This window comes from Homarus americanus, unplaced genomic scaffold (genome assembly GCF_018991925.1).
Source record: "Homarus americanus isolate GMGI-L3 unplaced genomic scaffold, GMGI_Hamer_2.0 scaffold40565, whole genome shotgun sequence".
Taxonomy (NCBI): domain Eukaryota; kingdom Metazoa; phylum Arthropoda; class Malacostraca; order Decapoda; family Nephropidae; genus Homarus; species Homarus americanus.
In genome coordinates, this window is record NW_024735503.1 from 3934865 (window position 1) to 3948755 (window position 13891).

Here is a 13891-nt window from a genome sequence, read left to right on the forward strand (position 1 = left end):
TTTCGGTGAGCTGGAACCAATTACCCAAAAACACATTGAAACAATGGTTTCGGTTAACGAGCAACCTGCTGGAACGGATTGTGCTCGTTAACCGAGGGACCACTGTATGAGTGTTCAAAAGTCATGGCATTACTTGCAACTTTCCTGGTTACTAAGTTCTGCCCACATTTGCTTACCTTAAAGAATGTCACAGCCTTTTGTCTTTCTCAGTTTACTTTAATAGGGTTTCTTAATGGGTGAAAACTATGTTTGAAAATGTTCACTTGTAAAATTCTTGAAAAATAGGTAATAGCGTGTATGAATATTATATAATGATTACAAGAGTAAACAAAAGGTGCGTGGAGCGTAGTTGATGGGTCATAAGGTGAGGTGTCGTTATAACTCAGGATTTACACTTAACAAAAATATCATTAATATTTATTGTAAGTTATAACAAAACAATGAATAACAGAGTAAAATATTATGAAAACTTGTGTCAGAATTGGTTGGACAATTAGTTAAATTTATTACAAGTACTTTTAGTGGTGAAATATTAAACTCGTGTTTATTGTTCTTGGGTTAACTTTCTCCAAGTCAGTTACAGTGTTCTGTGTTATGAAATATTAATATTTTTACAGTAGATTAGCAAATACTGTACAGAATTTGTAAGAATTGGTTGTGCTATATGTTAGGATTGAGAAGATTATATAAAGTATCAGTGTTATTAAGGGAATGGTCAGTAAAGTAAAATATAGAGACTGGGGTATGTGAATAAATGGAGAGAGTGATGAAGAGAGTTTGTCACTGGGATAAGTGTTTAAACATCTCAGGTTACATAAAGGAGATATTGCAGAAGTTTCTCTCTTGTGTCTGAAATCCAGAAAACAAATAGATACTGTGGAAAAATATACATGCATGCATTCACATACATTTATACAAATATAAAAACAAATATTTAGATTTATTGATAATGTATACACTAAGAAAATACCAGATACCACGCTAACTTGGACCCTCTTCTGTACTAATAACTGATTGGTTCATAGAAAATTCAAACTAAATGTGTTCACATTTGGTAAGCAGACTTGTTATTATCTAAAATAATGTTAAATATCAGGACTATCAAGGCATTAGCACTTCAGAGAGGATGTTAGAAAATTGGAAATATTTATTATAAAAGGTCGATATAAATACCCCTACTGGCTTATATACGCACAGTCCAAGGGAGGTAAAATGCTCAGCGGAACCAATCGGCTATTTGTAGCTATAGACGAGGGACGTGGCTTATGGACCAGGTTACGGTGGAAATACTGTACTATAGGTCATTGATTTCATTGAAATTGCATTTATGGTTCAGTAAATTAGTTGTATTATGTTGCTCATGAATATATGAGGAACTCATCATTGCTGTTTTGAACCCCTATTTAGACAATTCCTTATTATTCAGGAGGTTTTCACCCTATTGTGTAGGAAAATACAGAATGTTAGTGACAGCAGAGATGTGATGGCTCATAAAAGAAGATAACCTGACCAAATACTCAAGAATGTGAATGTGTTAATGATATAGTATACTGTAGATGTACACAACCTTTATTTTTTATACTATGTGTTTTTACTGTATGCCAGGTACAGTTGGGGACAAAAGTTCGCACCCCCACGGGGTCGATGCTGCTTCATTTTGGAAGGGAGTGAACTTTTGACCCTGACTGTACAGTATTATGTCTTTTTTTCTAGGTTTACCGGTACTTTTCACTGTAGTGTTCTTAAGTTGGTTGAGAAATACGCTACCACAGTTGTCTGCTTGAATAAATCAATACATAGGTACACTGTTTTGGATGTTCTATGTTGTCAAAAGTAAACCAACCCTGTAAATGGTGCTTAAAAACTCTAATTATTGAAATATCTAAGTTTAAAACAACTGCTGTATTTTAAATATGGCAGTAAATGCTTGCTTGTAATATTGTACTGTATATTGCCAAGTTCCAAAGGCTGTTCTTGGTGATATCTTACGTCAAATATTTATAAGAGGTGGCGTGATTGTCTTACATAATACAGTAGTATGTACTGTACTCTACAGAATTATTAGTTTTTACTTTTGTGATAAATATAATAAAGTTACGTCTAGTCACACATCAGATGATTAATATGAAATAAATATGAATGTACATCTTTTGTTCCTTAACCATTGAAGAGGCAAAAGGTGCAGTTTTATAATAAGCGTTTCATTGCATACCGTATATCTCAGCCTACAAGGCGATGGGGTGTATAAGACGACCCTAAAAATGTATATTTAAAAAGTAGGTTTTGAGCTCTATTTGCTGTATAAAACTACCCTAAATGTGACCCTTACCATTGGGAGTTTACTGACCCAGTAGTCCTTTACCAACCATCCCATTGACCAGTGCTGTTTACACATCAAATGTTACCGGCTGGTGTAGTGTAAACACTAGTGACGTCACTCAATCGTCTTGTTATTTAACTGGAACTAATGTCGGTGTCGAGTAAAATTTTTCCATTTACTTGAAATGCATTTACCGATATTTGTTTATTTATTTATTTATTTATAATATACTGTAATATATTAAACACACTGCAAGTATTTTCTTTAATTTATAAATTTGTTTCGCGACAAAGGGAGGCTACCATTATACCTGGTAGGTGAAGTTGACCTGATACATTTATGGTGATCATTAAGGATCAAACTCCGAATCAGATGACCTGACTTCGTCTTCATCATTCTCATCCTAAATTTACCACTGTCGGTAGTTTCAAGAATTAACGCAGTCATTTACTGAATATTCTTTGTAAAAAAATTAATTTTAAATGAATTATTTATAGGAGATAAGTATTATGATCAGTAAGTATACCGATATGCATTACTGACCACCTCGGACACAAAGACGGCTAAAAATAGCCTTACCTCACCCCACTTACAGATGGTCACTTTCCCTTTCTTGTCTCTTCACTACCAAATGGTGGGGGGTGCGTGATGATAGCTGTGTTTATTAACGGGGTATATTGCTCTTTTACGGTATGTTAGGCAGGTTTATAATACATTTTCATTATTTTAATATACCGGTAATCTTATTTTTAATCCGGCTTCCCAAACGTAAGTTTCAGTATAAAATAATTAGTGGTAGGACTTTGTGAGTGGTATACGATGTTCTCCATCACCACTCTTGACATGCTAAACCACAATATTTAAGAGGTAAGAATTTTATACCCTTTACTTGAGACGACCCCTAATTTTGGGCCGTTTTTTTTTAAGGTTCAAATTCTGTCTTATAGGCCGAGATATACGGTACTATGTGTCGAGTATACTCGAATATTTTTGAGACAAAGCCATAGAGTACACGCGGACTTTGAACATATAATGAACAACCTCACCAGCAAGGAATATGTTCAAAGTCCGCGTGTTATATGGACTAAAAATGAAGTATATATATATGTACCTCGCGTTTCATACCAGCTGGATTCGGTAAAATACTACTGACACCACATAAGGGGCACGGGCAGTTTCCCAATGAGGTTCACGGCGCCATCAGCTCGATGAACGGGCTTTGTGTGAAATATAACGGAGTCTAGAACTGCTTTTTGTGTCCTTGTGGCCTAGCCGGTAAGCGTTCCCTAGTCACCAGTAAGCGTGAGTCGTTGATTATATATATATATATATATATATGTATATATATATATATATATATATATATATATGATATATATATATATATATATATATATATATATACGATCAGTGAAAGTCCGGTTCTGGCAATGTTGCGTTAATGAGAAACCGCAGTTTCACTTTACGTGGGCCGAAGGTAATACTGTACTCTTAAATCACTACTGTAATGTGATACAGGTGATTAATTTTCATCTTGTGCAAAATATGACGTTTATATTCAATATTCACCGTCTTGCAAGGATTCCAGCAATGCAAATTATATTCTAACTTTAGTCTGTGTTATTATATAAGATAAAAACTGTAAGCCTAAAACCACCAAACCCTGGCTGGTAGGGGGGGGGGGAGGAAAGGGAGGTGACCGTGACATGTTTGACAGTTGGCGCCAAGGTCTTGTGAAGTATTTATTTGTTTATTTGTGTCCTTTAGATTGAGTTTGTTTTTTGCTTATAAAATGTCATAGAAGTAACAGGGGAGAATATAATGTACATTGCTGGAATTCTTATAAGATAGAGATTAATTTGAATATAAACATGCTATAGTTTGCATTAGACAAAAATCTTAGTAATCATTTTGTACTTTATTTTGAGTACATGTACATTACAGTTTTGCCCTTAGGCCAGTGTGTGCATGTAAATGAGTAAAAAATAAATGAAGTTACATATATTGAGCCAAAAATATTAGTTGAAAGACGTTGTAGACAGAGCTTGGATGGCTAAATTTTAGAATGACCAATAATTTTAATATAAAAAAATTAAAAATATTCAAGAACACAACTTTCTTGATATTTACTCCACTGGAAACGAATGTAAACATAGAACCGATTACTGTATTGGCGGACTAGCTGATAGGTTGATGCACACAACAAAGTGTTTTCCTCCTAAGGCTTTCGTTAACCAAAATTTAGGTCGTAACTGAAAAGCCTTAGGGGAGCTAATTTGTAAACCAAAATTTCGTTAATTGAACCGTTCATTAATCGAGGGACCACTGTACTGCAATTTCTGCACATATGCAGCAATACTGTACACCTATTGTTCTTGTACATTCCCCCTTCACAAGTACTTTTACAGGGCTCTTCAATCTTCATATAAACATTCCACAAATCAATACATTGAGAGATTTGTTTTACTTAGATTTCATAGTATGTTTACAATTGCGAGTTTTCTTCTGTTGAATGTAAACAAACGCAGGGCAGCTACACTGCAAAAAACCTGACGATCCCCTGTAAACGCACGAGTGAAGGAGACTGTACATACCATACTCGGCTCTTGGGTCAGACACACCTTGTCCAGCATCACATAAACTTACAACCAGGTATTAACCCAATCTACATACCGGCATACCAACTTCCTCACTCAGAAAGAGCAGTAGTTGACAAATGTGTAGACCAGTGGTTCTCAACCTTGTTTGCCCCATGCACCCCTTTCACCATATGTCAGAATGTCATTCCCCCCTCCTTTCCAAGATTGTCTGCCTCAAAAAGTGCATTCCAAATAATATGCATATAATACTGAAAATCCTTTATTTTTTCCATATTAGTATCAGTTTCCCCCCCCCTGAAAACCTGAGGGGGGAAATTCCCCCCTGGTTGAGAACCCCTTGTGTAGAGGAAATGTTAACTCAAGGAGTCTTCCAGTCCTTGTGTTTACCTTGGAATAGTCCATTCCTGTTAACACACTTGGGTTTGGTTAGGTGCTCTCCTGCAATTTTTGTCTGTTCTGTTCAGGACAGTGTTACCAGATATTTTGTCTCAAACACGAACCGTAGGTGTATACAGCCACTCCTTGACTTACAATGGGGTTAGGGACCCAAATCCAGGTTGTAAGTCCAAAAATCCGGACCACCCAGACTATTCGAAAACTATTTTTTTTTTATTTATATATATATATACAGTATATGAATATATATAAATTTAGCGGGCTTTTGTGTGTGTGTGAGCATGCGTGAGCACCACAGCTGCACAGCGACAACAAGCGACCACGCGGTCACCACTTTAAAACGAGCAATCAAACTGTGACAACATATGTAATTTTGAGTCCTACTCTTTCCATTTACAGAGTACTGTACAAGCCCATAATAATGGCTCCTAAAGTAGATAAACTTCGTTGTGTGAAGAGAAAGAAGAACACGTTGAAATTGAGTGACAAACTTGAAATAATTAAGAAACTAGAAATTGGTGTGAGCAATACTGTTCTAATGGAAACATACAACATTGGAAAGTCTACAATTTATATAAAAAAGGCAAAGAATAAAATTCTAGAATTCACAGCCTTTTCTTTAAAACTGCTCGTTTTGATAAATGAAGCATGCCATATTTGCTAATGAATAAACTATCAAGATGTACCTGTTCATCTCTTCTTTATTTCAACTTAAATTTGAATTTTAAAAGTACTGCCTGAAAATCCGGAAAATCCGAAAATCGGGACCGACCCAATCCCCAAGCAGTCCGGGTTTTTGGACTTCTACTGTACATAGAAAATCTAAAATGGGTGTCTCTTTTTGTTCTCAGCACCACAAAACTCTCACTTTTAAGCATGCCAGCCATTTTAAAGGGAATTACAAACTAAAAAATTTTCAGTACGCGGCGCAATCACTGACGCCAGGACTCGAAAATACGTAATTTGACAAAAATTTGGTACGACGGGCGGTCGTATGTCCGGGTGGTCGTAAGTCGAGGAGCAGCTGTACTTATTCTTGTGGCCGATTGTACATTTCATTGGAAATGACTGCAGGGAACCCTTAGCCTTTCATATATCAGACACAGTTTGCTTAGCAATGCCATATTCGCTACAGACCAACCACTCTCTAACTTCTGTAACAACTCCAGCTTTTGGGTGCCATCACTACACAACAGTCACAGGGCACAAAAACAGTCACACGGCACGAAATACACAAATAACAACAAAAGGGGTGTGGTCGAGAGGTCGCACGATGGTGCGTGCACACAGACTACAAGCGAACTGAAGAGGGACGAGTGCTGTGACAAGTGGCGAGAGATGCGGACTGGGCCCATTTTAGCAGCGGGGGAGTAAACACGCCATTCAAATTCAGAGAGACCGGATAGGAATTTGCCACATCCAGACGTTGTCCGGACCAACCGAAATCCAGATAGCCATTAAGTTTGTCACACATCTGGCAACCTTGAGTACAAGGGTTTACTGTAATGAGCTTTGAAATAATTTTATACATACAGAATATTTAAAACATCAATTATGTTGTGTCTAAGTTTTAAATCAGCCTTAAAAACATGCTCTCATTAGTATAGACAATCTTTATGCTTTAAAGTGTTTGTGACAATTGAAATATATAAATAACAAAGCTGACAGCATATCAATAATTGCTTTGTAGTTCAGCACTTCTATCTCTGCAACAGCACTACACTGCACCCCCACACATTCAAGTGCATGGCAGACATAAATCACCCAATATTAATGAATATGCATCTCATTATGAACTGTGGGTGATGTGTTGAACAATATACCAACCAAGGAACTGCAATATATCTTATATAATGATAAATTATAATATCTTAATTTGATGGCTTGTACGGTGGTAAGTGATCGTGTTTTATCCTCTGTTCAACTGTAGAGTATTTTACGCCCAAATTAACCTACAGTAAGCTATACCCAAGCTGTTACAGTACTTCTACACCATCTTTTATTTCATACCAACTATGCTTAAAATGTCAGTAGAATTATAGGTCCAGGAATACAAAATTATAATTTATGACCTGTTTGGTGGTGGCCTGTAAGTCCAGGGCTGCGTTCAGGCAAAATGATGACAATATTTAAATTTGGTTCACACAGTTTAGGTGGAGTGACCAGGAATTATCAGTGTTCAGATTGTTGCATCAGCTCTGGTAACCTAAATCAAGTAATACAAAAATGTTTCCCTACCTACTCCTTCCATATTGCAAATGGATTAATTATTTACTGTACTTATTTGAGAGGACTCTAATGACCGGGGAAATACAAAGTACAACACCTCACTTCATGGGACAGTGTAGTGGGAATCATAATAATTAATTATAACTTTATAAACATTTGATACAGACTACTGGATATAAATTTCCAAACTGTAATTAAATATTTTCTACAATCATCAAACTGTGTTCCTTATTTCACTGTGACAGCTGTGTACTGTATCATACCACTGCCAAGATGATAGTGTTGTACTGCATATGAAACAAAATTATCCAACAGCAATGGAGGGAACCTACACAGGCCACTGGCCTCCTTCCTTTGGTATTAGGTAAATAAGGTAAATTAATTTGCTCTCAGGTGTTAGTTTACAAATACACTTTTTACAACCAAGTAAATCATGAGAACACTTGTTGTCTGACCACTAGTTGGCAACAGATAGAGCAGAATGCTTACCTTTATTATATTGCACTTTATATAAAAATGACTTTAAAATATCTTCCAGACCATTCCGATACATTTCATCAACATCTGCGATGTGTAGCCACAACTGAGTGACTAGACTGAAATACAGGGAACTGGCAAACAGTGTAATCCACGTTTTCCGCCTATGACTACGTCACTGCGTTGCCATGTCTCGTACCTGTGCTTTCATACATTCTCAGACTGTGGTACGTTCATTCATGTGGAGGCAACTGTACAGCATTACTGTACAGCATTACTGTACCCCTAAGGAAATAAATTGAGAAAAATAAAATTCTTTATCTGTAAAAAAACATTCTATTTCTCACTTCACTTACACTGGATAATCTGATGAATTGATACATAGACTACAAAACTAACAAATGCGGTGTTTGACAGGATACATTGGAGGAATCACTGGAAAACAACCACAACCTTCAAAATGTTGTAAAAAAAAAAAAAAATCCAACACATTATCCAACTGTATTTATATGAAGGCTGTTGTTGTTAGCCAATGTTTCCTAGAAATGATGTAAACTAAATAAATCATGAATGACAAAATTTCATCGAGTGAACACAGTGTGTACATGAGCCGCTGGTGTTGATGGCGATTTTTTGTGTGTGTTAGGTCTTAACCCAAGTACACAGTGTGTATACTCCATGATGTGAAGTTGTGAATAAAGAAGGCAGATGTGAACGTTTTATGACTTCATTCACTTGCAAATCACTTATTATTTTAATACTGTGGCACATTGTAAACCAAAATATGGGAGGAAAGGTGCAAATATAATCTTGAACTAGAGATAAAAAGAAAACTAATGTAGACAGGAATCATACTAAGTCTACCAGCTTACTCAGTAGTGAATACTGATAATGTAAACATACAAGTAATGATCCCTGACTAATTACATTGTTCATCATCACTATAGTTAAGAGAATACATGCCACTAAATGAAGACTGTCATGGGAGGCAACGTCAACGATACGAGAAAAAAGTCCCACAAAAATGAACGTGTAGGGATTAGTTGTTCCGGGGCAATAAGTATCTCGCTAATGCCTGTAATTCTTATGTTGGTTGGTTGAAATAGAGACTTTACCAAAACACTTGTATAGAATCTGAACAATTAATCTCTTCATTTTATTACAATGGGCAGTTACCTTTGATTTACATTCTTCAAGTAGTATATAATAAAAAAATCACCATCCTCTTAACAAGTGGAAATAAAATGATGCCATATGGATGACAGAACACTCTGATATATATAAAAGAAAGTGTTCAGAGAGCCATATGAACTGCGAAGCTTTGGATACACTCGATCACTCCTTGGGATGAGCAGGATGATGATTTGTAAATTAATAAATGAATACATTATCTACAAAAAATCTAAATGGTACTGAAAAACATGTGTGTAAACAACACATAATAATCACTGTTACAACTTTGCTCATGGGTGATTGTCCTTTACAGCAAGAAAAGCTAAGAGAACTTTTACACAGTTCATATTCTACATGTGAAATCTACAGTGTATTTAAGAACAGTTTCTTACAGCAAAGCTAACTAGAGAAAAGTGGTAAAAAATATTACAGTGGACTGATACCATCGAGTTGTTACGCATTTCAGGAAAAAAAATCCACCGTGAGCTCATAAAGAACCAACACTGACCAAATCTTACAACTATTTGATGCTTCAATCACTCACTATTCAATTTTCATAAATTAGTAAAGAATGTATGCATTTCATCCTTATCTGCATATTGTTTAAATAAACTGAATCAATATACATATCTGAAGGTCACTGGCTATTCTGAACAACAATTTGTGCTATAATACAATTTCAATACTTATATAACAAAGAAAAATTTTGAACACAATATCCTGAAGTCATTTACAAAGTATTACCACTAGACTAACAAACCATAAACAAAGAACAAGTAAATGCATAATATTGAGACAACAACGGTATGTCCATTAAACAGCTATGTACTGTACGTACTTCACCACAAGTGCACAACACGTCGCTACTGTGCACTTGTCTAGACTCAAACTAACAAAAAAGCCAAAAAGCTGCTGCAGCACCTGAGACATAAATACAAAATTATTGGAAGGGCCCCTCCTTGCATGCATTTGATCACAAGTTTAAATAGTTAAAAAAAATGGAAGGGAATTCAGTAAGTTCAGTACCAGTACTTTCCTACAAGTTGACAGAGGAAACTGAAACTTGGAATTTAAACCAAATGAGCCAACTGAAATTGAAAAATCCCAGCTGTTTTCTTTTTCTTCTTTTTGAAGTTACTCATTACACATATATTATGCTCCAAGAAACTGGAGAAGCACATATTGAGTTTACATTTTATCAACAGCCGAAGAATTCTTATTAATTTTCGTCAGCACAGCTTCATTTTTCATATTAATGTTCTTTTTCTTTTTTTTCATACAGTCCAAAATCTCTTGGGTTACCTATCCTGCAGGTTAGTCAACACTGGCATAATTGAATGACTTGGAGTTAGTGTGTCAGCCTGAAGTCACATGACCATTTGACTCCTATGATCATGGGTTTTCCTTTCCCCGTTTTTCTTTACTTTAGATACACTTAAAAACATTATACATTGTGGCTGATGATAGCTTAAAACACACTATATAGTGTGGCAGATGACAGCTTACAGGTCAGTGTCATACCAAGCTGCCATCTGATTGTTGTCACGAGGAGGCTGTGGTGGCATTTGCTGATCGAAGGTCAAGTCTGGATGGCCAGGATGACCCGGCGGTAGATCCCTAGGGTCTATAGGACCATAGTTTGATCCCGGACCCCCATGCTGAGAGCCAATATCCAATCCTTGCATCGAGTCCACAGGTACATGGTCATAGCCCCCTAAAATAAAGACATAAACTTAACCTCACCTTCACTCTCAAATAAATTCAACAAGAATTAATCAAAGTTCCATCCTCATGTTTAAGGGATAGTGACCAGTCATCCGCTGCAAATGTCTTTATCAATCCTTCCAGATTTTACAATTCTCTTAATTTTATACTTCCCAGTCGCTACTGTCCATTTTTACCGAAATACAGTATTATAATTCCACCATTATTCCCTCATCTCTAATGTGACCAGAGTATCCCAATTTTGTTATTTTATAAATTTCCAGTATGTCTCCTGCTGGTCTTGGAATTACAAGTAAATTATTTTTCCCATTCAAAAGAACCTTTTCCCAAAACGGAGTAGAGTACTGTACCCCTGTACAGACACTACCTGGGTTACAGAGGACTCAGGTTATGGATTTCTCACTTTATGGATACTCTCTCACAAGTCCTATTTAAAATGAGCCACTGTTCATACAATCTAGTCTCACCCATCAGCAGGATGTTCATCCCCAAACACAATCACTGTACATACACCACTACGCCGCGAGCGTCGTTGCCATATGTGAGGCTTGGCAAATTGTGCCCGAAACGTGTCATATTGAGGGATATCAACTCTTTCATCACCTTCGTTCACATAGACGCAGAGGGGGTATTGCCCTCTTCTGTCAAGATGACCTACGCCCGTCACACCTGGATGTTCAAGGCCCAGCAGATGTGGAAGCATTATGGGCACGTGTTGTGCCACGGGCCCACCCGAGCCACACTGCTTCCATCATAATCTGTGTGGCATACCATCCGCCTCGCTCACCCACCAGACACACTCTTATCAATCTCATTACCACCTCAGAGTTAGGTACCCATGTGCCAAGTTAGTATTATGTGGGGATTATAATGAAATTGACACCACTGATATCCAGGACCAGCTGTCACTATCACAAGTTGTGAACTTCCCCACACATGGTCAAAATACCCTTGACCTTATCTTAACTGACTTAGCGGACCAGTACCAACCACCTCAACCAATGCCTCCCATCGGGTGTAGCACACACTTATCAGTGCTCTGGTCCCCAGTTGCCACTCCCACCCAAGTACAGAGACCCTACATCAAGACCTACAGACCAATTACTGACTCTGCAGTGGAAACCAAATGGAAAAATTATACCAACACCACCACGGAAGCTCACCACCACTTCTTCCCCGAGAAGTTCGTCAGATCTCACCCAGCTGACTTGCCCTGGATCACACCTCGGATCAAAAGACTTATTCAACAGAGAAACAGAGCCTTTTATCTCAATGACCACATCCGCTACAGGTCCCTTCGCAACCGAGTCATCCGCGAAATATGCACTGCAAAGAAGTGTCACTACCCAACCAAATTGCAACACCTGAAGCAGACCAACATCAGTCAAGTATGGTAAGCTTAAAGAACTCTGTGGACTAAACAATAAGACACCCCCCCTCCCCTTCCTTAGCCATCTCACTAATGTTGACGCAGCTGAGCAATCAAATAACCATTTCGCTACTATATGCCAGACGCTCCCCCGGCTTGACACAACCACTCTCCCTGCTTACCTACCAGCCCACCTTTCCCACTGACTTAGTAGAAGAATTTGAAGTAGCAAAACGTCTGGACAAACTAAAGTTAAAACGCTCTACCACCCCCATTGACTAACCAATGAAACTCTTCAAGGAGTTGTCCCCGGAGCTTGCTAAACCCCTATGCTCCATCATCAATGCTTCTCTCAGTCAAGCCAGATGCCCAGCTGACTGGAAGACCTCTTATATATCACCAGTGCCCAAGTCAACCAGCCCAAAATCCTTAAATCAGCTACGACCTATTGCACTCACCCCAATACCCAGCCTAATCTGTGAAAGTTTTGTGTTTGACTGGGCTTATGCTGATATTGCAGGAGTCGTTGACCCTCAGCAATTTGGCAATATGAAAACTTCCTCCACCACTCACTGTCTTGTCAGCTTTCTCGATTACATATACCACCATCTCGAGAAATGAAAAACGTCTGTAGCTGTCGTCTTCATTGATTTCACTAAAGCACTTAACCTAGTCGACCACAATTTAATCATCAACAAAGCTATTGACCTCGGGCTTCGGAGAAGTCTTATACCATGGCTTACAGACGTCCTCAGTGACCGACGCCAAGCTGTACGCTTCTGAGGGGCTGTCCCCACCTTTCAGTCACTCACCTGTGGCGTCCCCCAAGGCACCAAGATGGGACCACTCTGCTTCCTTATGCTTATCAATGATGCCCTAAGAGTAACCCCTGCTCGCTGGAAATATGTCGACGACTCCACCATTGGGATCAGCGTCAACAATTCTGCTCCCGACTATATCGCCCTTCAGGATTTATTGAACAGTCTCCAAAACTGGGCCACCAACAACCACTTCACCATCAACCATACCAAGACCATGGTTATGCACATTAGGGTGTGACAGTTGCCCTCCAAAAATAAAAAAATGGTCCTACAATGCTGTTCAAAGTTTTAGTGTTGTGTATTTATCTAGGAAACACCCCTGTAAATTTTCTTGGAGATCGGTGCATGTTTGAGCTAGCGCCGTCGGCTTTATAAAATAACAAGGAATATTATTATGTAATGAACAAATTTAGTGGAATTTCTTTTATTAGACTTATAAGATATACTAACACCAAGCAAATGATCGATCATATCAATCTTAATACCCCTAAAACAATATTATTGATTAGTACGAAATACAATAATCCCAATAATTGCATTTCTACGTTCAAGACCCATTTCTCTCAACTGGCGTACAATGAAAAAAGAAATACTACTACCCCGCAATGCCCGGAGTGTTTGAGGAGCGCCAGCAGGAGATGGCTGACTTCTTCCGTGAATCTCTAGCCCAACCATTTACACGTGGCGACTACAAGGAGCTGGTAGAGCTTTGTCTGCTGCTTGTAACTAAAGGATCCGAGCCAGTGAACTTCACGATGGTCTACCCCGGCGCACTTCACAA

At 38.0% G+C, this 13891-nt stretch overlaps 1 protein-coding gene across 2 annotated transcripts in view; it reads right to left on the reverse strand.

Moving 5' to 3' along the window:
* Positions 1–8344: 8344 nt before the first annotated feature.
* LOC121871220 (armadillo segment polarity protein-like) overlaps positions 8345–13891 on the reverse strand; it is a 43061-nt gene continuing 37514 nt past the window's right edge. For both annotated transcript variants that reach the window (XM_042373412.1, XM_042373413.1), the window contains exon 13: positions 8345–10909. In XM_042373412.1, the coding sequence (XP_042229346.1) occupies positions 10698–10909 (212 nt within the window). In that variant the 3' untranslated portion in view covers positions 8345–10697. The remainder of the gene's footprint in view (positions 10910–13891) is intronic.